General features: G+C 44.5%; 1 protein-coding gene across 9 annotated transcripts in view; it reads left to right on the forward strand.

Annotated features, from left to right (window-relative positions):
• The window catches only part of APBB2 (amyloid beta precursor protein binding family B member 2), a 1,135,523-nt gene that overhangs the window by 1,077,612 nt on the left and 30,777 nt on the right, over positions 1-27,134 (forward strand). For 7 of the 9 annotated variants that reach the window (XM_085642196.1, XM_085642193.1, XM_085642198.1 and 4 more), the window contains one exon: positions 12,708-12,791. In XM_085642196.1, coding sequence (XP_085498322.1) covers positions 12,708-12,791 — 84 coding nt within the window. The remainder of the gene's footprint in view (positions 1-12,707; positions 12,792-27,134) is intronic. The other 2 variants (XM_085642197.1, XM_085642200.1) reach the window with 1 other exon arrangement.

Consider the following 27,134-nt stretch of genomic DNA (forward strand, 5'->3'; position numbering starts at 1 on the left):
CGTCATCGTTTATGGTAAAAGCTTGCTCCCTATTTGAAATGAGGCTTGTTTATTCCCGCCCTGTCTCCTTTTCGGCTCACCCATCCGGACTGGATCTTTTACTTGTGGCGTCACACTGTCTTCCTCATTAAGTCTGTAAGCACTTTTTTTTTCATTCGCACAATGGCGACAGCTTATTAATGTATATAGAATGATTAAAGACTGTTGTTGTGTTCATCACAAATTGGACAAAAAGCGCCACCATGTGGCTGGTTGTCATACGTCTCGGTGCCTGTGCACTGCGTTTCCACTATGTCATCGGGTGATAACTTTGGCCACCCTGCCCTATTTGGGTGCTGAGATGACGTGGAGCGTGGAGGCAGTGTTCCCGTGTTAGTGGTCCTAACTTGCAGTGTAGACACACAGTGGATCTAACCTGCAGTGTGTAAACACTGCATCTTTATTTATTCTCATTCTCCTGTATTTCTAGATTTACTTTTCTGCAAGTACATAGCGTAGTTGTATTTTTTAATCCGCTTTGCAGTGTATATGGTCAGTGTAACTTCAGTGTATGGATGTGGCCTCCAGCGTTTGTTGTGTGACATGCCTTTGTATTTCTGCATCTGTCCTGTACTCTATGAATGGTCCAGTTAGGTATGCAGTGTATATGCAGGAGCCGAGCTACTAGAACTATGCAGTTCTGCGGCGGCAGTGATTTTTGCATTAATATGGATTGTCTGCACTCGCTGCATAATCCACCATTTTCTACCAGGTTTTCACACATACAAATTATATGTTGCATGCTTAGCAAAGATTTACTGGTACTTGTAACCTTTCCTTTTCTGATTGCTTCGGGTGACAAACGGGTACTTAAAACATTTGCTCAGATTTTTGCGCTTTAGTGTCCTAATAGCCAAATAATGCTGCCTCAGATTGTGTCGCATTGTGCAGTATAAATTACCTTTTCTTGCCGCATAATTTAGTTAAGGCAGGAGGGTCATATTGCCCTTGGTTGCCCCATAATTCTTGCAGCCCCGTGCGGAGGCAGCTTAGTGGCCTTATATCCGGTCAGCCCACGAAGCTGTAACTGTCCTCATTACTGGGTCCAAGGCCGTTGCTGGATTACTCAGTCCGCCCTGCAGTGTGTTCAGTTATTTTGGGTCAGTCTTGCATTTCGCGTCTTTTGGCATCTTTCTGAGTGTGAGCGCAGCCAGTCCTGCAGTAGGCCCTCTGTTGCAGTTGTAGGTGTGAGGGGGAGGGGTGCTGCATGCTCTTGTTCTCGCTGAGTGGCGCCAGCCCTCACAGTGAGACTGGATGACTTTTGACATCTAACCGCATTGGGATAAACAAAGTGCACCCCGAGGGATCACGGGGGCCAGGGTTGCAAGGTGAAGTCGGGTTTCTAAATCAGGAGGGTCAGAAGGAATGTGTAGGAGGGTAGAGGTGCAGCTGGGCTATGCTGTCAGCGCCACCCCTGCGTCTACAGTAACACACACACTGGGCTGTCATCAGCAGCTTTTATTGGGGTCCAGGCAGTTCTAGCGCCCCTCTAATGCTCACGATTGTAAGTACTTGCACGCATTACACTAGTATTTCCCCAGAATCGGTGTTACAGATAGATTCTCCTGCTGTTGTATTACATGTACTTGTTATGCGTGTCTCCGTGGGTGCTCCTCTGCAGAGCCCTTATTTCATAGGTATTTACTTTGCGGTTTTAACATAACAGGTGTATTTGTAAAGCGCATGAATAACAGATGTTTTCGTTGCCCAACTCAATGGTACTCATTTCATCCACCGCAGAAAGGATGAGAGGCTGAGTGGACCCGCCGGGATTTGAACCTGTGACTGAGGTCAAACACAGGCCCCTGCAGTGGACGCGTTAGTCCACTGAGCTACCAGACTCGCCCCTATTTTGGAAGTGATGCTACAGAAACACAGCCTCCGTTTCAGTAGATGCAAAGGGACCTTTGTTGTTCAACTTGCACTGATGTTACACTGGCAGTATTATTAAGACTGACACATCCTTACATCGCTGGTACAGGTGCTCTAACGCTTAGAACTGGCAATTTCCTTGGACCTTTCCTTGTCACATTAAGTAGAACTTGGTATTATATCATAATAATTTCATTTGCCAATAAAATTACCCATTAAACGATTACTCTTCTGTGTTGTTACAGGTACATATCTGCCCATAAAAAATATATGAAAGCAAAAGGAACAATTGATGAATGGAATGCTGAACAATGCAAACATTCACCCCCAGTCACAAAGATCTGTGTTTAATCCATCGTTCTTTTGCTCTCCGCTAGCCACCCCGTTTTGGACCCAGCCATATGCAAATCACTCTTGACCCTGTTCCTCATGGGCAGTTCGGGCTGGACTGTTCCCATGGGGAACAGGGTCAAGACTAATTTGCATATGGGTTGGTTCAAACTGGAATGGCATAGGGAGAAAAAACGATGGATGTAGGCCCAGATCTCTGTACTGGGGTGAATGTTTGACATTGATCAGCATTCCGTCCATCAATTGTTCTTTTGGCATAACAAATATATAGCACCCGCAGATATTACAGGTACACAACCCCTTGTAGCAATGCAATAGGTCTCGCATTTGCGAAATTTTAAGCTATTGGCATTGTAAGTGACAATGCCTTTTATTTATATGTTTTCAAAACCAACACATAGATAAAAGGTTTGTCAGTTACAATGCCAGTAGCTCAAAGTCCCGCAAATGCGAGACCTATTGCATTGCAAATGCTTGTTTATTTTACTGGCACTAACCTCGAGCACGACTCTTTCCAGCGATGTGCAACTGTCGCTCAGGTCTAAATATTCGGCATTACATTCCCAGCGGATGACCCAAGCATTGTTAGCGCCTTGGAAAGTGTGTATCTCCTGAAAGGAGGTGCAGATGCCTAGTAACGAGGAGAACCTGTCCCCGAGGTCTCGCAGACGGTTTAGAAAACTGCTCAAGACCACCCCTAGGATGAAGTGCTAGACACTACAGTCTTAATACTTGCATATGTATCCACTTCCAAACACCTGTCAATAACTCGAGGTGAGAATAAATGCTTATTCATTGTCCTGCATCAACAAAGAGAAAGGTGTTCTTGCATAAGAAAAATTAACGCAAGAAGTGCCTGGTTGAAAGGTTAGAGAAACGTCATCAAATGCTTCAGTTTTCTCTGTTGGAAAAAAATAATTATCATAGAAGTGTAATCCCAGGGTGAGCTGCAGCCTGTTTTTTTTATAAAGCAGATAAGGTCATTGCTTCCCGCGGAGGGGACTTGTTTCATCAACATGGTAAACAGAACCATTTTCAGTGCTGGTCTCGCACTCATAGAACACACTTTTGCAACCCATCTAAACATGGGGCAGGCGATTTTTAATATAACTAAAGCATCACGTAGTACAGCGTCATTTACAGACAGCACATTTTCTGTTGACAGGCCCACTAAATTTGAACAAACCGTTTTACTGATAAAACTATGTTCTGTACAAATGATCATGTGTGGAAATCGGGTTTCAGTGAATATGTATCATGTGTGCATTGCCAGGTAAAGCGTCTTGATTTGTTTTGATCCCATTGAATTCTTACATTCCATCACAGTTCAGAATTATGAAAACAAATACTGCATTTTGCTTTCCTAACTGCTGAATGTGTAGAGTTCATTTACAGGGATTTACATTTTGTTGTGTTACTAAAAATGACATCCTACAGCTTTTCCTTTCACACCAGCTGTACCCCAGCAAGACTGTCTCATAATTCACTTTACTTTTCTTTCTGTGACTGCAAAGTGAGAGGAGTTTGTAAACACCAATACTCATGATAAAAAACATAAGCAGCAATTTGTCAGAAGACACAACCTGACATTTGACCTTCGGCTTTAAAGCAAAGCAGATGTGACAGGTTAAATACAGAGTGTAAAGGCATCTTTATTTGTGGCTTGAATTCTCGCGACCTACGACCAACCCCCAGTTTGGGAGGCGCTGGTAAGAGAGATGCTTTTTCAGATACCCTCCTCCCCATGAGCCTATCAGCTTCTTCTCCGCTTTGAATAGTTAGTTCTACGTGCGGCTTGTCTCTGTGGTCAGTTGACAGGGATGTATGTCATTACATCGCATACTAATCCCACGTGTGCCATTACAACGCGGGTATTACTACGCGATGTCAGTGACATCGCATGTCATTACATCTCATACTTTTACCACGAGTATGCCTTTACCACGCATGCCATTACAACGCAAAGGCATGCGTGGTAAAGCTATGTTCGAGGCATGTGGGCTGCTGAATTCATATCTGTGCATAGATCGCCGCCTAGTGTTGGGTCCGGATGTTTGCACGTTGTTGTCCTGGAAGAGTCTTCGAAGTATCCTGAGATAGGTGACTCCTCCCCTGGACCACAGTGCGCATGGGCATCCTCTCCATCCTCAGATTGTTTTTTTCCGCCATTGGGTTCGGATGTGCTTATCTTGACTCAAGTTAGGAAAATTTATTTTTCAGGCCAAAAGGCCTTTAGTTTTCGACGGTACTGTTCCCGATCGGTATCGACAGTTTACAGGCTAGTTTTTCATGGCTTTAACAACTTTTCGGATCCATTAAATCCGACCATCGACCGAACTTAGACGATGGAATCGAGGACCCCATTCAAGCAGTGTCCTGTTTGCCACGCCAAATACCCCCATATCGACGTCCACCCGGTGTGTAACAAATGCCTCTCACCGGATCATGACGAATCGAAATGCATGGCCTGTGCCCGATTCAGATCCAAGAAGACTCTCCAGAATCGACGCGCCGCGCAACTTGAAGGGCAGCAAGCGGCACCGGCCCGACCAACATCTTCAGCACCGAGGACGAAGATGTGGAAAGCGTCGAAAATATACCCTCCAGCCCCACTTCCGAACACGGTTCCCGATCGGAAGATGTCGATGAAGAGCTTTTTCACAGGGAAGAAGCCGACGACGAGGTAGGAGACTACGATGAGGCCTTAGGGGCCGAAGAAGGTAGCTCCGGTGAGGAGCAAGGCCTACCCGTACAAATTGAGGCTATCCCAGTGTGTCAGTCGACGGCTCCGGTCGAGGGATCGCCTTCGGGCCTTACCCAAGACCAATCCCGCAGTTCTTCGGCCCCGCCCTCCGGCCCGGCCACGGACATACAGCAAGAGCCATTGTTACCTAAAAAGACTGGTTTCCCTACCACGAAACCGAAACCAATCATCGCACCGGTTAGACAGAAACCGAAAGTGAAACTGACACTGGTCGGCTCGAGGACCACCACACCTTCGACGCCAGCCAAACCCGTCGGCTCCGGCCGCACCAAAAGGGACTTCGGTGCCGAACTCGCTGCAGCCGATGTCGGCGCCGACCCAAAAAGAAAAGCCGTCGGTACCGTCAAAGCGCCTCGGCCCCCGGCACCGAAGCAATCGGCACCGACCACCAAGGTGAAAATAGCCACTGCCTCGCTATCCACCTCGAAGGCAGCGACTACGGTACACTCATCGATGCCGTCGACGGCTCCTACCCCTCCTCGACTCGATGACCCGGTCACTTCGAAGAAGTCCACACATGCCTCTACGGAACCACTCGGCGCCAAAGAACCATCGGAGTTCCAGGTGCGACAAGTGTCAGCGTCCTTGCAACGCATCAGGGAAAATGCAGCCCTCCAAACCTCGTCGGGCTCCGAACCGACACGGGCACAGAAGGCACCTTCGGCACCAGCCAACATCACCTTTGGTTTGCCGCCATCCACGGCGCCGAAAATGTTCGAAATCAGAACCCGCGTTACCCAGACAAGGTCCCCATCTACCGAACACTCGACTACTGGGACATCGCCGTCCCACTTCATCGACGCCGACACCGGCAGGCTCATGCTCTGAAAGCGGAAGATCACTTCAGGGCAAGCTTTGGACTCTTACAGGATCCCGCTAAAACAAAAAATGCCGGTGGAATCGGAACCAGTTCTTTATGAACGCATCCACACCTCTTACACAGATCCATCATTCTCTCCAACGCACTCCGACACGGATGCAGTGGAGGACTACATGGGTGACGACACCACCTACCCCGAGGACATAGACCCTGAGGGGCAGCAAGACCCTGATCAAGTCTGGGATGACCCTGTAGACCCAGGTGCCGCTCTGGATACACAGGACACGCAACTTTATGGCGCAAAAACGTCCCCCACAGAGGACACTGCTGCATTCAACGCCTTCATTGAACGTGCCGCAGCCAATCATGGAGTGCAACTCCACTCAGACACTATCGAGGATGATTTCTTGGTGGACACTTTCGCATCCTCCGAGAGGACTGTAAAGACTCTGCCCATGTTAAAAGGTGTCCTCAAGCCAGCAAAGGACATTTTCAAGGAAACCACCAGGGCACGGGTAATAAACCCCAGGATCGAGAAGAAGTACAAACCCGCACCTGGGGACCCCACGTACATTAGAAGCCAGTTGCCTCTGGACTCCATTGTAGTTGCCAATGCTCGCAAACGGGCACACTCTCAGACAACTGGTGATGCTCCTCCCCCGGACAAAGAGTCCAAGGTTCTAGAGACCTCCGGTAAACGGATTGCAGCCCAGGCAGCAAACATATGGCGCATCGCCAATACACAGGCCCTCCTAGCTCGCTACGACCGCTCACACTATGACACGTTAGAGACCCTACTCCAACACCTGCCAGACGAGTACAAAGAGGCAGCGGAGCTCCTCATCAGGGAGGGACAACTGCTCACAAACGCATCCATCAAGTGTGCACTGGATGCCGAATACACTGCTGCAAGGGCAATAAACACCAGCGTCATGCTACGACGACACGCCTGGTTACGAATCTCCGGATTCAAACCTGAGGTCCAAAATAACATCCTCAATCAGCCGGTCAACCCCGACTACTTATTTGGACCGGAGGTTGACACCACCTTAGAAAAGATAAAGAAAGACACGGACACTGCGAAGTCAATGGGGGCTCTGCAAATGCAGACATTTCGTAGTGGCTCCTTTCGTCGCCCCGGAAATAGAGGTGCAGGTAGAGGACAGGGGGCACAGCAAACCTACAATAAAGGGGGCACACAGAGTTCCTACGATAAAAACACCCGAGGTGGATATCGTGGCTCCAGCACCAAGGGCAGAGGACGTGGTTACGGCAATACCAGGTCCTCCCCCAAGAACAAACAGTGACGCCCTCTCCCTTCCCCCCGCCCACATAACACCTGTCGGGGGAAGGCTCCAGCGGTTCCTGTCCACGTGGGATTCCATCACCACGGACAGGTGGGTCAAAGATGTTATCCAACACGGTTACTGTCTCGAATTAACCTCCACTCCACCCACCATACCGCCAAGGCACCGTCCTATGTCCTCAGCGCACTTAGCATTATTACAGCAGGAGGTGCTAAGTATGCTGCAAAAAGGCGCAATAGAGGTCGTGCCCGTACACCAGCAGGGAACAGGGGTGTACTCTCTGTACTTCTTAATACCAAAAAAGGACGGGTCACTCAGACCTATCCTAGACGTGAGACCCCGCAACCACTACATTCTCTCAGAGCATTTTCACATGCTCACCCTACAGCAGGTTCTCCCGCTCCTCCGACAGGGAGATTTCCTAGCCACGCTAGACCTCAAAGATGCGTATTTCCACATACCCATACACCCATCACACAGAAAATATCTCCGGTTCACCATTCAGGGGCAGCACTATCAATTCAAAGTCCTCCCCTTCGGAGTGACAACAGCACCCAGAGTTTTCACAAAGTGCTTAGCTACCGTGGCTGCACATCTACGAAGGCAACACATTCACGTCTACCCATACCTGGACGACTGGCTTGTTCAGGCAAAGTCAGCCCAGCAATGTGCCAGCCACATGTCCCGCACCATTCACCTTCTTCACAGTCTGGGATTCTCACTAAATTACCCGAAATCACATCTCCAACCCGCACACGTACAACAGTACCTAGGTGCGACCATAGACACTCTCTGGCAGCCACAGCTCAGCCAAATTTAGTGAGGATCAACAGCATGCAAATGCTGATTTCCAAGTTCAAACCCCAACACTCCCTTCCTGCGCGAGTGTTCATGCAGTTGATAGTCCCACACGCGAGACTACATATGCGCCCGCTTCCGGAGTGCTTAGCACGTCAATGGAATCAGGCTCACGGGCAATTAAAAGACCTAGTGTTGGTGAGCGGTCGGGCATACAACTCTCTGCATTGGTGGAATCCACAAAACCTTTGCAAGGGCCGACCGTTCCAAGAGCCTGTTCCACAAATAATACTGACAGCGGACGCGTCTCTCCAGGGATGGGGAGCCCATGTACTCAATTACACAGTGCAGGGACTATGGACTACACAACAAAAGAAGATGCACATCAACCTTCTGGAACTGATGGCAATCTTCCTGGCTATGAAAGCATTCAAAGTACACCTGTGCAACAAGGTCGTGTTGATCCGGACGGACAACATGACTGCCATGTACTACATACAGAAGCAGGGAGGAACACACTCTCCACAGTTGTCTCATCTGGCTCAGGGCATGTGGAAGTGGGCCATTCAGAGGGACATATTCCTCATGGCGGAACACCTCCCGGGCAAGGACAACCAGATGGCGGATCTGCTCAGCAGACACAGCCACCAGATGCACGAGTGGGAGTTACACCCATCAGTACTCCAACCATACTTCCAGCAGTGGGGTCATCCAGAGATAGACCTATTCGCCACAAGGGAAAACGCAAAATGCCAAAGCTTTGCCGCCAGGTTCCCACATCCACAGTCGCAGGGCAATGCGATATGGATGAACTGGTCCGGCAGATTTGCGTACGCTTTTCCCCCAGCGCCGTTGATACCGCTAGTGGCACTCAAACTGCGACAGCACTCACTGACACTCATCCTGGTTGCTCCAACATGGGCACGCCAGCCATGGTACACCACCTTTCTGGAACTTTCCGTGGTGCCGCATCAAAGGCTGCGGATCAAACCCGCGTTTTTAACGCAGAACCATGGAGAAATTCAGCACCCAGATCCGCAACAGCTGAACCTGGCAATCTGGCTCCTGAAGTCCTAGAGTTTGGCTACCTAAACCTGCCACCTGACTGTATGGAGATCATTAAGGAAGCTAGGAGACCCACTACCAGAGCTTGCTATGCAGCCAAATGGAAGAGGTTTGTCATTTATTGTAATAACAATGACATTAACCCGCTAGACGCATCCACTCAAAACATAATCTGTTACCTCTTACACCTATACCGATGCAATCTGGCATACACCTCAATACGTATCCATTTAACCGCAATAGCAGCCTATCTCCAAAACAGGCAGCACCTCTCTTTATTCAGAGTGCCTGCCATCAAAGCCTTCTTGAAGGGACTTAAACGAGTAATTCCCCCAAGACACCCACCAGCACCAGTGTGGAACCTCAACTTGGTCCTCACCCGACTGATGGGTCCACCCTTCGAACCTCTCCACTCATGTGAGATTCAATTCCTCACCTGGAAGGTAGCATTCCCAGTAGTAATCACTTCGTTGAGAAGAGTTAGTGAACTCCAGGCACTAACCATTCAAGAGCCATTCATACAGGTTCACGCAAACAGGGTCGTACTACGTACCAACCCCAAATTCATGCCTAAAGTAATATCGCAGTTCCACATGAATCAAACCATTGAACTGCCTGTTTTCTTTCAGAATCCACAAAATGTCGCTGAAAGGATGCTCCATACACTAGACGTCAAAAGAGCCCTCATGTACTATATAGACAGAACTAAAAACGTTAGGAAAACGAAACAACTTTTCGTCGCCTTTTCCCCACAACACAAAGGCAACGCAATCTCCAAAGCAGGTATAGCCAGATGGATCGTTAAATGTATTCAAATTTGCTATCAAAAGGCTAAACGCACATTAACGATTCCCCCACGGGCCCACTCAACACGTAAGTTAGGGGCCTCCATGGCTTTCCTGGGAAACATTCCTTTACATGATATATGTAGAGCAGCCACATGGTCCTCTATACATACATTTACCAAACACTATTGTGTAGATGTACACTCAAAACAGCAGGCAGCTGTAGGACAGGCTGTTCTCAAAACTCTTTTTCAGACCGCTGCAGCTGGCACTGGTGGCCGCCGCTAATGGGAGGTACTGCTATGTATTCTATGCACAGATATGAATTCAGCAGCCCACATGCCTCGAACTGAATATGCTACTTACCAGTATGCATCTGTTCTTGGCATGTAGGGCTGCTGACATTCATATCGCCCACCCTCCTCCCCGGCGCCTGTAGCAGCTGCAGCTCTCAGAATTACTGTATAGCATGGTCATCACTTTCTATATCTACTCCATCACTGCCACAATGGCGAAAAACAATCTGAGGATGGAGAGGATGCCCATGCGCACTGTGGTCCAGGGGAGGAGTCACCTATCTCAGGATACTTCGAAGACTCTTCCAGGACAACAACGTGCAAACATCCGGACCCAACACTAGGCGGCGATCTATGCACAGATATGAATGTCAGCAGCCCTACATGCCAAGAACAGATGCATACTGGTAAGTAGCATATTCAACTCGTGGTAAAAGTATGCAAGGTAAGTGACAACCCTACCCCTACACAACGCACTACTCCCACCCCTACACTACCCCTAACCCTAAAACACTACTGCACTACCCACACTACTCCCACCCTAAACCAATACTACACTACAACACTAACCACACTACTCCCACCCCTACACTACAACACTACCCACACTACTCCCACCCCTACACTACCCTAAACCCTAAAACATACTACACTACAACACTACCCACACTACTCCCACCCCTACACTACCCTAAACCCTAAAACACTACTACACTACCCACACTACTCCCACCCCTACACTACACTAGCCAACCTACAACCACCCCTACACTACCCTAAACCCTAAAACACTACTACACTACAACACTACCCACACTACTCCCACCCATACACTATCCTACAACACTACCCACACTACTCCCACCCCACTCCCACCCCATCACTACCCTAAACCCTAAAACACTACTACACTACCCACACTACTCCCACCACTACACTACACTACCCTACCCTAAACCACTACCCCCACCCTAAGCACAATCATCCTTACCTCTTTCCTCGTGGGTCCAGCGTCGCCATCTCTGCTCCCGGTTCCTGCTTCCTGCGTCGTCAGAGGTCCACGTCGTTGTGAGGAAACAGCCTCAGTTTCCTCACAACGACGTGGATAGCCATTACATCGCATGCGTTGTAAAAGCGCATGCGATGTAATGGTATGCGTGGTTTTTACTGCGTTGAAATGGCTGTTCCCCGTTGACAGCAGCAAACGGGAAGTAGAGGGTGGAGATTATAGGCGTGTCCAAGGCAACCATTTTATTTGGACAAGGAATGTTGGGGACAACGACCTTCAGAAAATTGGTACAGACTGCTGATTAGTTGTCTGTACATTAGTGTGGAGGCATTTGAACAGCATTGGCATTAAAAAAAAAACGCATTTTTAAAAGCAAACCTAGAATTGAAATCACTTAAAAACATATTTACAAAACAAGCTGCAGACATCAACAATCGCACTCGGTAAAATTGTGCCTCCTTAACCCCAGATGCTGTCAATACAAAACCTCAGGAAGCAGGATATTGGGTGTCCTGTGCTGCAGCTGGAGTTGTCAGATATTATTGTCCAGCGTGGGCGCCATGTTGAAGTCCGGCTACCCGCTCCGATGAGGTGTCTTTCTGTGGGACTGCCCCCCCCTTAAAGTTAGTGGTGACATGCAGGGAACGCAAGGCATGGAAAGAGATGAGAAGCAGGTCTGCATATTATTCACGGTGCAAATCACTAGATCACACTGGCATGTTGTGTATGCCTCTCAGTGTCCACTTCAAAGAATTTACCTTGCAGTTGTGAAGGATGTGGAAATACCTGGAGTTAAAGGTCAGTAAACTGGTCTGAGGAATTTGTCCCACATTAGGGCAACTCCTACAAATATGCATGAAGCAATGGTTTGATTATGCATGCTTAGTACGGTGTCAACATACCACAGGCTGAAAACAAGAGATGTGCTGTAAAGTTTTGAATATCTAGAGAGTGGTAGTAAATTCCATAGAGCTGATCCACCAAATAGCTTTACGCCCATTAGTTTCAGGTACCTGACCTAGCTTCTGAGTGGAGTAACCAATTTATTCTAGGAGGACTATCTCGCGGATAGGTGCTGAACATATGGCGCTTGGGATCTAGTTGAGAATATATTATAGAATCCAGTATGAAATGGAGAGAAGTGGTTGTTGGTAAAGTGAGCTGCCCAGAATCACACTATGTTTGTAAACTGCTGATACCAAGATTATAACAAAGGCATCCTCCAACGTCACTCAACAACATCTCGTCTTCACTGAATAAATTTAGATTTGGTTGATTTCTGTCTAGCCAATGTATGAACTCATCTGAATTTCTATTATATATATATTTTTGCTATGAAATTGTTTTAGCCCTGAAAAGATAACGTATTTGATTTTCCAATCCTTTTTCCAGTTATTCAGCAGCAGCCCATAAAATGCTTAAAGGTATTATTGGAGGATGTCAACTACGGTCATCCGTGTACAAGAAACATGCATTGTCACTTAGATTTTTTTAAATATTATATGTGCATGCCTCTAGTGTGTCTGCGAAGTATCAGTGCATTTACAAATCTGAAATATTTTGCTGTTGATAAAAGGAAATGCGTTTGTTTTTCTATGCAGTAGATTTCCCAACACCAAAGACTGAGCTGGTGCAGAAGTTTCATGTGCAATACCTGGGCATGCTTCCTGTAGCAAAACCAATTGGTAAGAAATATACTGTTGTACTATTGTACATGCTGTTATCCTGCACTGTCTTAATCTATTGCTCTTCTTATGTAATGATGATTGCGACTCAACATGCCCGTGTTTAGAATAAATCACAAACCCCCTGTGAAAACAAGGGAAGACGACTTTAGGAAACTGAAAGTGAGTTGAATATGTCTCACCTAAGTTCCGACATTATTTGCGCAGTGTTATGACATATTCCTTTTGGTAAAAAGTGCAAATGTCGAGAAAATATTTTAATGGCCATTCCCAATGGCATTTATGAGTACTCTTGTATATTATTTCACAGACTCATAAATGCATTTGTGACTATGCCCCCAAAAATCTAAAATGGGAATATTCATGCAATATTCAAACACTCAAATAGAAAGGACTGTGCCCTCTGGGGACATGGGCATTTCAGGGCTAATCCAAAAAAGTAATTGACGAGTACATAAAGCAGTACTTCTGTGGTACCACCTCACATACTTGTAAATGCCTATGTGAATTGACCCCATGAGGTTTACTTTAGACTAAGTTTAATATGGTTTTCGTAAAATGCTTTTTCAAAGAACATATTATATGTTTAATTCGTTTTAGGAAGAGTTGTTCTGTTCCAGGAGCGAGATGATTATGAGTGCTATTTCCAATTTTTGCAATGTGAATCTTTTATTGAGCATGTGCCGCCATTTTGTGGTTAATTTGGAAAGATTACTTATTTTTCTGTAAAGTAAAGAAATTGTTGACATCTAGCACGGCCGTGTCTGTCATGACGAAGCGCCATTATGATGTTTACTGGTGCTACACAGTGCCCTAATCATCAGCACCATCTTTAGTTTATTCGCTCTATTGCTTTTTCACAGATAATACTGGTTGCAGCCTTATGTGAATCTATTAAAAGGCGTCACACTGCAAAATTAATTTGACAGATAACTTTTTTTTAATGTATTGCCAAGTTATATAGTGAAATACTCTATTGGTTCAACTGCACAGGGCCATTGCTAGTTGTGTGGTCCTCCTAAGCAAAGGCATGCTCAGATTTTAGGAGGTTCATTATTTTTTACCGTGCTCCTTTGTATTTTTGAAATTTCTGTTTTGAATAAAGTAGGCGTTGTTGCCTTAGGGTAAACAGCCCTTACAACAAATCCGTCACCCTGAATGCAATTACAACCCGGTCGTTAAAACGAGCGCTTTGTAACAACGCATACCATTAACCCGCAAGTTGTAACAACGACTTGCGGAGGTCACAGACTGGAGTTGGAATAGCAAATTATACTATTCCAACATCCAGAGCCCCCCTCCGCAAGTGGTTGTTATGACTTGCGGGGTAATGGTATGCGTTGTTACAACGCGGTCGTTGTAACAACTGCGTTGTAATTGCATGTGGAGTGAAGGCATACGTAATAAGGAGGCATATTCTTGCCTTGGATTTGCTGGAGACTCAGTTTGAGTGCTCTGTCTGGGCCAAGGGCATCTACGCACTTGAGTCACTACTTTAATTTTAAACCAGTTCTCAGAAGTTTTTGCACGTACACTTTGTAAATATTTGCACAGGACCCAAGTGTATTCAATTTAGTTTATTTAATGGATGGTTCCCAGTCAGGGTAGGCTGTCCTTGATTTAGCACGGTGGCTCATGCACTTCTTTTTATGTGTGGTCTAATAAGGTGAATCTCGGCTACTTGTACATGATTCAGTGACCGAAAAGACGACAAATGATTGCCCTTAAAAAGTATGTAGTGAAAATGTGGTAATCATGTAACGTTTCTCACATTATTCTTTTCTGAACTCGTACTGCTCTTCACAATTATGGGCACCTTGGAGCAATGTGACAGATGGCTGAAATGTTGAAGGTATTTTCTGGTGGCGCTTACGGCCCTTCTTGTAAAGTAGCTACATCTGGATTACATTGCACTTCTGGGTTGCATTGGTTTAGGCCTGTAAATGTGCAGACTGGCATAATTACATGATTTTCTCTTTAAAGAGAACTCGAAGGGCCTAGCTTGCAATCTCCGAAAGAGGGGAGAAAGGCCCCTATCCCTTACTCGCCAGGTAATAAGCGTTGGTCGAGAGGTACTGGTTCTTGCCCAATGACAGGGGGAAACCCCTATCCCCCTAGTTTTAGCAAGAGTTCTGATGGGTTGTCTAGGCAAGATTGGTATATTCTGATTCTTGGAGGAACAAATTCCAATTCAAAACAAGTTGATTTAAACGTGAGCTAGTCCTTTATTCACACTCACACATAGGAGTGGGTATGAGAAAAAACCAAGGGGTGGCACAGCCAACACGTGTTTCGCCCCCTACATGGCCTTTAGGCCTGGGGCTTCTTCAGGGCTGTTCAATTTGAGGGTAGGTAAAAAACATTTGGGATATGCGAATGCATGTGAGATATTGAGCACAAGAGTTAAAGAGAAAACAGGCCAGTGAGTCAAGATGTGGAAACGTATTGGGAGAAGAAAGCAGAAAGAACAGTATGATAGACATTTAGGAGTAATGGTTAACAGCGGGGAATTAGTAGGGAAAAGGATAGTGCGTTTAAGAGGAAAAAGCCAAAGAAGAAAAGAAGGGAGGGGGTTTGTTTTAATGATTTGGAGAGGTCACGTGAGGGTTAGTATGGATACAGTAGGTATCAAGAATAAGTAAGTTTAAGGTACAATGTGTGACATATTATAGGATACAATACAATATTGAATATAGTTCATGTCCATATTAGAGAAAGGAGAATCGCAGGACGTAATTGGAGGTCATCAAGACCAAAGAAATCAAAAGGTTCCATATGCCACAAGTCATTTGAGTGTATAAACAGAGACATTGTCATATACAGTTGGTATGTCAGTAAGGGTCATAGACAGAAATTAAACACGTGGTTTGTATCAATATACAAGGTAAATGTGATGTGATCCACATATGCGTAACGGTATGAATTTTCGACAAGTCATAGAGTATGGAACACGAGAGTGAATAAAAAACAGTGCCAAATAGTATAAGTGACACATTGGTGAAATAACGGCAATAACGAAACGTATATATGACACATTGTGGGCCAACAAAACATTAATGTTTGGTGTGTAGATAAGTAAAAGTTGTATATTTACAGGTTTGTACCGGATCACGGGCATCAAGGTGATGAGTTGATATTGCGTTGGTAAGGTTTGTCACGAGAGAGAGGATTTAAATTAGTCTTTATAATGGAACTGGTCGTAGCGCATGCAAGGCGAGTCTGGTGATATCTCAATGATCGACGAGAAAAGTGAAAAGGCTTAAAGCCAAGTGGTCGTGATTCAGCGATCAGGTAAAATCAGGTGGCGTGGTTGTTGGGCAATAACATGCACGAGGTGAGTATCTTGGTTGGTTGTACGCGTGATCGTGAATAGAGTAATCAAGGAGGGATTTACAGGGGTCGTAACCATTCGAAAGAGTTCATTAACGTGTACTAGGTATTTCCAAGCGTGAACTGATAAAGCGACTGTCAAAAAGTCGAGGTCGGCAGCACGGCAAATTGTGGTCCCATACGGGATAGACGTATTTAAATTTACGTGGCGCGGTGTTGTGAGGACATATGTAAAAGGTTTAGCGTGCTCTTGATAGATGAGGTTAAGTAAAAACTGATAATACAGTGGTGACAAGACTTGACGTGATTACAGCAAGACGTGATCAGAGAGGCGTTTTCACTGGGCGTGTTTAATTTTAAAGGTATAGCAGAATACGAGTAATGTGGTCGTGCAGATTTATAATTTACAGTGATGGTATACGTGACGAGTGAGGTATTTAAGCGTTAGAGGCAAGGGAGGGCAGAGTGGAGCTTACCGGGTATTACTGGAAATAGAAGTTTCAACGATGTGCTAAAAAAATAGCGTAGGATTCTAAGGGGAGGGGATCAAAAGGAGAACAAGATATCCTTAGTTCATGGAAGGAGGTAAAGCCGACGGGAATATCAGCTTTGTTGCAATGCTTACCTCAAGTCTTGGCAAATGCCTGGTCCGAGCGTTCTGTTTGATTCAGTTCTATGTGTGTGCTCTGCGGAGGCAGCGTAAATAGCGGGGCTCATGGAAGGACATCCGGGTCGGGACCCGGAAGTGGCCTGGTTCGTGCGGGAGCGCCATTTTGGATAGGGAAGGGGACGGGGGAGGTAGATTGGCCGCCTAATTGTCATGTTAGTCAGTCAAAAAACAAATAAAGTTCCAGTTTGAAAAATTATAGGGATTTTGTTGAGTTTAAGGGACCAACGGTTCGTTGGCCATTCAAGAAGGGGCGTAGAAATATAAAGCGAAATTCTAGGGGATGCCAAGGGTCGGACTGTGGCATGGTTCTGGATATATATAGTGTAGATTTGTCAAAGTACTATTCAGACACATTTCCAGGGGAATGAGAGCAAATTCTAGAATTTTAAGTAGGGATGTTATTCATAATGGTATCACACCCTAGGGAGAAAAAACAATCAGAAAAGGTGGACATTCAGTTAATACAATTAGTCATCTCCCAGCCATACATGCATTTCCGCATCTTTGTTAAGTCCTAGTTCAGTTGTTTTGAAGTTCATGATCAGCTCACTTTCGCGTCTGCGAAGTCTCAGTTCTCGGTTTCCTCCTCTTTTGGTCTGGTGTACAATCTCCAGTCCATAGAAAATGAAATCCTTTTTGTGCTGATGTTTGTCTGCAAAATGTTCCGTCAGGGGGTGACCGGATGTGTGTTTATGGATATTACGGTAATGTTCTTGTATCCGGATACGCAGCGGTCGGATTGTACTCCCGATGTATGGTAGGTTGCATGGACAAAGGATCACATAAATGCAGAATTTGCTATTGCAATCAATCCATTCTTTTATTGTGAATTCTTTTCCTTGTGTCATTAGTATCTTTTTGGTTTTGTTGCGGCTCAGTTTACAGACACTACAGTTTTTGCAGGTATGGTATCCTGGCGGTCTGTCTAGAAACGTGGTAACTTGTTTGCGTTTGTCCTCAAATTCTGATTTGCACAGTATGTCTTTTAGGTTCGGGGCACGTCTGAAGGTTATCTCCGGATAGGTTTTGATTTCATCAGCTAGATTTGGAGTGTGTTGTAGCAGGTGCCAGTGTCTTTTCAGGCTTTGCCTGATTTGGTGATGACCAATGCTGTAGTCTGTAATAAATCTTATAGCTGAGTCATTCTTATTTTTTCTTTTTCCATCAGTTGTAAACATCTGTTTGCGATCTAACTTTGATACTGTGGTCATGGTGTTTTTTAGTGTGGACTTCTCATATCCTCTTTCGGAAAGTCTTGATATGATCTCATTCCCTTTGGTTTCGAAGACTTCATCCTCGCTACAGTTTCTGCGGGTCCTCAGAAGTTCTCCTTTAGGGATATTTTTAATGTTGTGACGTGGGTGGAAGCTATCAGCTCGCAGGATGGAATTGGCTGCAGTGTCCTTTCTGTAAAGTTTGCTTTGTAACGTATTATCTTTGACATAAAGAGTAACGTCCAGGAAATTGACCTCCTTCTTGGAGAAAGTGTGAGTCGTTTTGATTCCCCAGGGGTTTTGGTCGAGTTTCTCCAGAAATCTTTTTAGAAGTGTTTCATCTCCTTGCCAGATGCATAAAATGTCATCGATGTATCGTCGCCAGAGTATTATGTGTGAGGTAAAATCGGCGAAGTTATGGTCCCACAGCCAGAATTTTTCCACGTGGCTCATGAAGATACATGCGTACGGCGGCGCGAATTTGGCTCCCATAGCTGTACCGCGTCTCTGTCTGTATATCTTCCCATTGAAACTGAACACATTGTTTTCCAAGCAGAAGTTCAGCATTTCAAGAGTCATTTTGTTGCTTTCCAGTAGGTTGGCTGATTGTGTCCATAATGAGAGTTGTGCTGCAGTTAGTCCATCGCGGTGTTCGATGGATGTGTACAGGCTAACAATGTCAATGGAGACTAGTATGAAATCTGGTTCCCACGTTATATCTTGGAGTTTGTTCAGAATGTCTTTTGTGTCTTGGATGAAAGACGGTATTTCTTTCATTAGTCCCTGTAGTTTTCTGTCCACGTACTCTCCTATTCGTGAGCAGGGGGAATTAATTCCTGCTATGATAGGTCTTCCCGGTGGAGGGTAGGTGCCTTTATGTATTTTGGGAAGGAGGTAGAGGGTTGGCATGGTGGGGTACGGTATGTACAGGAATGATTTTTCTGATTGGGATATAAGTCCCAAGGTGTACCATTTGTCAAGTCTGGTTTTGATGGATTTGAGGATATCTGCGGTGGGATCATTCGTCAGAAGTTCGTAACAGGTGTTATCCCCAAGTTGTCGATTTGCTTCTAGTATGTAGTCATCAATGTGTATTGTGACTGGGTTACCTCCTTTGTCAGCCTCTTTCACAATCAGGTCTTTCCTGTCTTTAAGTTGTTTTATCGCTCTCCTCTCTTCTGGAGTGGTGTTGTGTGGAAGGTATTTTAATTTTCGTTGGTGTTTAGTATATTCTTTTTCCAGATCACGTGTAACTGCTAAGTGGAAGGCATCTATGTTGTTCCCTGCCGGTAGTTGTGGTAGGAAGGTGGATTTCTTGGTTAATTTGCTGTCTATGGAAATGTTGGTTTCTATTCCTAGTTCCAGCGCAGTTGTGGTCAGTGTGTCTGAGTCATTTTCTTCCTCGCTCAGGTGAGTTAGTAAATCCACATTTTCTAGTTCTTGGATTGATAGTTCCGAAGTAGTAGCTATGAGTGGCGCTTCCTGTCTCATGTCCCTGTCTGCAAAGAAAACCTTAAGTTTTAGTTTGCGAATGAATTTGAAGAGATCTATTTGTGTTTTGGTCAAATACCATTGGGCAGTTGGGCAGAATGAGAGTCCCTTATTGAGTATACTGGTTTCGTTTTCGGATAGTTGGATGTGGGATAGATTTTTTATTAGGTTGCTGGACATTATGATCTTCTTTCCATCTCCTTTTTTCTGGATCTCGTAGTTACGCCGATTGTTGGTGTCTGTTGGCGTCCAAATTGTTGGGAACCTCCCATGGTTGTAGTATTTGTGGTGTTTGAGGCTTTCATACCGAGTCGGTAACGTAGTACTTCCTCTAAAAAATTGACCTTGCATCTTGGATTTTCGCCTTCCGATGCCGGTGCAGGTGAGTCGATGTCAGAGCTAGTAGTGGTTCCTGGGTATTGCTCAGAATTATTCGTATTTGGAGTACGAAACTCCACGAAGATACGAAACCACAAGATACTCCAAATACGAATAATTCTGAGCAATACCCAGGAACCACTACTAGCTCTGACATCGACTCACCTGCACCGGCATCGGAAGGCGAAAATCCAAGATGCAAGGTCAATTTTTTAGAGGAAGTACTACGTTACCGACTCGGTATGAAAGCCTCAAACACCACAAATACTACAACCATGGGAGGTTCCCAACAATTTGGACGCCAACAGACACCAACAATCGGCGTAACTACGAGATCCAGAAAAAAGGAGATGGAAAGAAGATCATAATGTCCAGCAACCTAATAAAAAATCTATCCCACATCCAACTATCCGAAAACGAAACCAGTATACTCAATAAGGGACTCTCATTCTGCCCAACTGCCCAATGGTATTTGACCAAAACACAAATAGATCTCTTCAAATTCATTCGCAAACTAAAACTTAAGGTTTTCTTTGCAGACAGGGACATGAGACAGGAAGCGCCACTCATAGCTACTACTTCGGAACTATCAATCCAAGAACTAGAAAATGTGGATTTACTAACTCACCTGAGCGAGGAAGAAAATGACTCAGACACACTGACCACAACTGCGCTGGAACTAGGAATAGAAACCAACATTTCCATAGACAGCAAATTAACCAAGAAATCCACCTTCCTACCACAACTACCGGCAGGGAACAACATAGATGCCTTCCACTTAGCAGTTACACGTGATCTGGAAAAAGAATATACTAAACACCAACGAAAATTAAAATACCTTCCACACAACACCACTCCAGAAGAGAGGAGAGCGATAAAACAACTTAAAGACAGGAAAGACCTGATTGTGAAAGAGGCTGACAAAGGAGGTAACCCAGTCACAATACACATTGATGACTACATACTAGAAGCAAATCGACAACTTGGGGATAACACCTGTTACGAACTTCTGACGAATGATCCCACCGCAGATATCCTCAAATCCATCAAAACCAGACTTGACAAATGGTACACCTTGGGACTTATATCCCAATCAGAAAAATCATTCCTGTACATACCGTACCCCACCATGCCAACCCTCTACCTCCTTCCCAAAATACATAAAGGCACCTACCCTCCACCGGGAAGACCTATCATAGCAGGAATTAATTCCCCCTGCTCACGAATAGGAGAGTACGTGGACAGAAAACTACAGGGACTAATGAAAGAAATACCGTCTTTCATCCAAGACACAAAAGACATTCTGAACAAACTCCAAGATATAACGTGGGAACCAGATTTCATACTAGTCTCCATTGACATTGTTAGCCTGTACACATCCATCGAACACCGCGATGGACTAACTGCAGCACAACTCTCATTATGGACACAATCAGCCAACCTACTGGAAAGCAACAAAATGACTCTTGAAATGCTGAACTTCTGCTTGGAAAACAATGTGTTCAGTTTCAATGGGAAGATATACAGACAGAGACGCGGTACAGCTATGGGAGCCAAATTCGCGCCGCCGTACGCATGTATCTTCATGAGCCACGTGGAAAAATTCTGGCTGTGGGACCATAACTTCGCCGATTTTACCTCACACATAATACTCTGGCGACGATACATCGATGACATTTTATGCATCTGGCAAGGAGATGAAACACTTCTAAAAAGATTTCTGGAGAAACTCGACCAAAACCCCTGGGGAATCAAAACGACTCACACTTTCTCCAAGAAGGAGGTCAATTTCCTGGACGTTACTCTTTATGTCAAAGATAATACGTTACAAAGCAAACTTTACAGAAAGGACACTGCAGCCAATTCCATCCTGCGAGCTGATAGCTTCCACCCACGTCACAACATTAAAAATATCCCTAAAGGAGAACTTCTGAGGACCCGCAGAAACTGTAGCGAGGATGAAGTCTTCGAAACCAAAGGGAATGAGATCATATCAAGACTTTCCGAAAGAGGATATGAGAAGTCCACACTAAAAAACACCATGACCACAGTATCAAAGTTAGATCGCAAACAGATGTTTACAACTGATGGAAAAAGAAAAAATAAGAATGACTCAGCTATAAGATTTATTACAGACTACAGCATTGGTCATCACCAAATCAGGCAAAGCCTGAAAAGACACTGGCACCTGCTACAACACACTCCAAATCTAGCTGATGAAATCAAAACCTATCCGGAGATAACCTTCAGACGTGCCCCGAACCTAAAAGACATACTGTGCAAATCAGAATTTGAGGACAAACGCAAACAAGTTACCACGTTTCTAGACAGACCGCCAGGATACCATACCTGCAAAAACTGTAGTGTCTGTAAACTGAGCCGCAACAAAACCAAAAAGATACTAATGACACAAGGAAAAGAATTCACAATAAAAGAATGGATTGATTGCAATAGCAAATTCTGCATTTATGTGATCCTTTGTCCATGCAACCTACCATACATCGGGAGTACAATCCGACCGCTGCGTATCCGGATACAAGAACATTACCGTAATATCCATAAACACACATCCGGTCACCCCCTGACGGAACATTTTGCAGACAAACATCAGCACAAAAAGGATTTCATTTTCTATGGACTGGAGATTGTACACCAGACCAAAAGAGGAGGAAACCGAGAACTGAGACTTCGCAGACGCGAAAGTGAGCTGATCATGAACTTCAAAACAACTGAACTAGGACTTAACAAAGATGCGGAAATGCATGTATGGCTGGGAGATGACTAATTGTATTAACTGAATGTCCACCTTTTCTGATTGTTTTTTCTCCCTAGGGTGTGATACCATTATGAATAACATCCCTACTTAAAATTCTAGAATTTGCTCTCATTCCCCTGGAAATGTGTCTGAATAGTACTTTGACAAATCTACACTATATATATCCAGAACCATGCCACAGTCCGACCCTTGGCATCCCCTAGAATTTCGCTTTATATTTCTACGCCCCTTCTTGAATGGCCAACGAACCGTTGGTCCCTTAAACTCAACAAAATCCCTATAATTTTTCAAACTGGAACTTTATTTGTTTTTTGACTGACTAACATGACAATTAGGCGGCCAATCTACCTCCCCCGTCCCCTTCCCTATCCAAAATGGCGCTCCCGCACGAACCAGGCCACTTCCGGGTCCCGACCCGGATGTCCTTCCATGAGCCCCGCTATTTACGCTGCCTCCGCAGAGCACACACATAGAACTGAATCAAACAGAACGCTCGGACCAGGCATTTGCCAAGACTTGAGGTAAGCATTGCAACAAAGCTGATATTCCCGTCGGCTTTACCTCCTTCCATGAACTAAGGATATCTTGTTCTCCTTTTGATCCCCTCCCCTTAGAATCCTACGCTATTTTTTTAGCACATCGTTGAAACTTCTATTTCCAGTAATACCCGGTAAGCTCCACTCTGCCCTCCCTTGCCTCTAACGCTTAAATACCTCACTCGTCACGTATACCATCACTGTAAATTATAAATCTGCACGACCACATTACTCGTATTCTGCTATACCTTTAAAATTAAACACGCCCAGTGAAAACGCCTCTCTGATCACGTCTTGCTGTAATCACGTCAAGTCTTGTCACCACTGTATTATCAGTTTTTACTTAACCTCATCTATCAAGAGCACGCTAAACCTTTTACATATGTCCTCACAACACCGCGCCACGTAAATTTAAATACGTCTATCCCGTATGGGACCACAATTTGCCGTGCTGCCGACCTCGACTTTTTGACAGTCGCTTTATCAGTTCACGCTTGGAAATACCTAGTACATGTTAATGAACTCTTTCGAATGGTTACGACCCCTGTAAATCCCTCCTTGATTACTCTATTCACGATCACGCGTACAACCAACCAAGATACTCACCTCGTGCATGTTATTGCCCAACAACCACGCCACCTGATTTTACCTGATCGCTGAATCACGACCACTTGGCTTTAAGCCTTTTCACTTTTCTCGTCGATCATTGAGATATCACCAGACTCGCCTTGCATGCGCTACGACCAGTTCCATTATAAAGACTAATTTAAATCCTCTCTCTCGTGACAAACCTTACCAACGCAATATCAACTCATCACCTTGATGCCCGTGATCCGGTACAAACCTGTAAATATACAACTTTTACTTATCTACACACCAAACATTAATGTTTTGTTGGCCCACAATGTGTCATATATACGTTTCGTTATTGCCGTTATTTCACCAATGTGTCACTTATACTATTTGGCACTGTTTTTTATTCACTCTCGTGTTCCATACTCTATGACTTGTCGAAAATTCATACCGTTACGCATATGTGGATCACATCACATTTACCTTGTATATTGATACAAACCACGTGTTTAATTTCTGTCTATGACCCTTACTGACATACCAACTGTATATGACAATGTCTCTGTTTATACACTCAAATGACTTGTGGCATATGGAACCTTTTGATTTCTTTGGTCTTGATGACCTCCAATTACGTCCTGCGATTCTCCTTTCTCTAATATGGACATGAACTATATTCAATATTGTATTGTATCCTATAATATGTCACACATTGTACCTTAAACTTACTTATTCTTGATACCTACTGTATCCATACTAACCCTCACGTGACCTCTCCAAATCATTAAAACAAACCCCCTCCCTTCTTTTCTTCTTTGGCTTTTTCCTCTTAAACGCACTATCCTTTTCCCTACTAATTCCCCGCTGTTAACCATTACTCCTAAATGTCTATCATACTGTTCTTTCTGCTTTCTTCTCCCAATACGTTTCCACATCTTGACTCACTGGCCTGTTTTCTCTTTAACTCTTGTGCTCAATATCTCACATGCATTCGCATATCCCAAATGTTTTTTACCTACCCTCAAATTGAACAGCCCTGAAGAAGCCCCAGGCCTAAAGGCCATGTAGGGGGCGAAACACGTGTTGGCTGTGCCACCCCTTGGTTTTTTCTCATACCCACTCCTATGTGTGAGTGTGAATAAAGGACTAGCTCACGTTTAAATCAACTTGTTTTGAATTGGAATTTGTTCCTCCAAGAATCAGAATATACCAATCTTGCCTAGACAACCCATCAGAACTAGCTTGCAATCTCACCTCTTCAATCCGTTCAAACTCGTGTCTCAAATACATTCACTTGTCACACTCTTCAGGTACACATGACCTCCATTAATGCAATCCTTGATGCAGCTCTGACCCCAAGAGTCTCCGCTCTGCTTCGCAAAGGGTGTTCTTCAGCCGACTATTAAGGGCTATTATTTGCACTGCATTTCTGGTTTTAAAGAAAATTAGCACTGGAGCAATTCTTTCTTCCGGTGTGTTGCTGACCCTCACAGGTATAGATCTATTGCTTGCAGCAGACCATCTCCTGCCCATTTACATACTGTTTGCTCAATGTAAACCAGTGTACACAACCAGATGTGACCAAGGAATGCTGTTTAGTTACCTGTGAAGTTATAAATCATGTCTACTATTTTATTTTAATTGGTTCTGATTAATCAAATTCATAAAATGTACATTACACCGAATATTACCTATCCCAATGCTAAAACAATTGGCTTGGATTTGAGTATAATGAAATAAATATTCAACACAGCAATATTGTCTCTCTGCTTACCGTCAATATGAATGAATGAATGATGGATTTTTAGAGTTTAGCAGCCACTAAAATGAGGGAATCCAGGCGCTGTGCAAGCAGCGGAGCAATCCACTAGCAAATTAACATGCTTGGAATGTTAAAATAGCCAAGTTTACAGCCGTTTCTCAAAGCAAGATTCTAATGGGATGACACACAAGGTTAGAGAAAGCTTGTTTCCACATCTTGGCTGAAAAAAGGCAAAAAAAGGCCTTTCCTAGCTTGTTTGACCCTCGGAATCTTCAAAATAAGCATATTGGAAGACCTTAGTGATATCTTAAGGCAATAATGAGTAAAACTGTCAATCACCTATTTTGGGCCTTTCTTATTGAAGGCTATGTGTGTCATCACTAGACTTTTTTTTAAAGTAAATCCCCTTATGTACCAGAAGCCAGTAAAGCAATTTGAGATGGACAGATATTGCCTGCTGGTCTGTAATCTTTAGGTACTTAGCTGCTGCGTTTTGTACCACCTGGAGCTGATTGACTAGATATAAGAAGTTAGCGTAATCTAGTCTGGCAGTAATAAGAGTATGGACAACAGTCTGGATACCGTCTAGGGTGATTAGTTGCGCTATGCAAATCGACTGATTGATTGATTGAGACATTTGTTTAAAGGGTGTAAAAGGGAGAAACATATTGCAGCACCTGAAAGAATATTGGGGGGGGTGGGGTGGGAATGTTCGGAGTCAAATTTAACTCTCAGATTTCTTGTTGAGTTGGAGGAGCAGGCGGTTCACCCAGTTTACTTGGCCACCATACATTGGACCAGATAGACTGCTTGCACCATTTCAGAAGAGTTTGAAAAGAAAATATAAACTGGGTTTCTTCAGCATAAGAAACCATGCTCATGCCGAACTACTTTGATTGCTGCGAGGGGAGCCATACAGTCATTGAACATTGTCGGGCTCGATGAAGACATGCTTACTAGACATGCTAATCATATCAACTTCCTATCAATGGAAACTTAGCTGCAATTTCATCACACTTGTCTGTGACCCTTGCACAAACCCTAGAAAACAGCCAGAAGAGACATAAATTAAGTAAGTTTTGTTTGTTCTTTGTTTACATCCCTTTCAGGGATGACCACAATAAGTCTTCAACTCAAGCCTGCAACACCAACAAAAGATTGTTTCATTGTGTCTCAATAATACATTAAAATATGTATCTAGTGTTGTTACTGTTGCCATCCTATATTTATCCACCCCAAGCTAAATAATTTGGTAATGTAAGAATCTACATATCGTTTCAGAATAACTCACATATTTCTTAAATCTCCTAACGGCTGGAGTGGTCGACCTTGAAACTGGGGAAGTGAGTTCGTGTCTCGGCAGGGACGCTTAATATCCTGTGATTCTGGGCAAATCACTTCATCTCCCCCTGCCTAACAAAAATTAATATGTCCGTTTGTAAGGAGTTTGCACTATATAAACCCCCCTGCCCCCAACAAAAAAAATTCAGGTACCAGTAATCGGGAGTTGTATGAAACAATCATTGAAGCATTAGACCATCAGGCACCCTATACATAAACTCCTCTGGTTTTGTTTTTTGACCTTACAGAGAAAAATGCTCAGTTACCTTTTG

This window comes from Triturus cristatus, chromosome 2_2, assembly GCF_964204655.1.
Source record: "Triturus cristatus chromosome 2_2, aTriCri1.1, whole genome shotgun sequence".
In the NCBI taxonomy this organism is placed as follows: domain Eukaryota; kingdom Metazoa; phylum Chordata; class Amphibia; order Caudata; family Salamandridae; genus Triturus; species Triturus cristatus.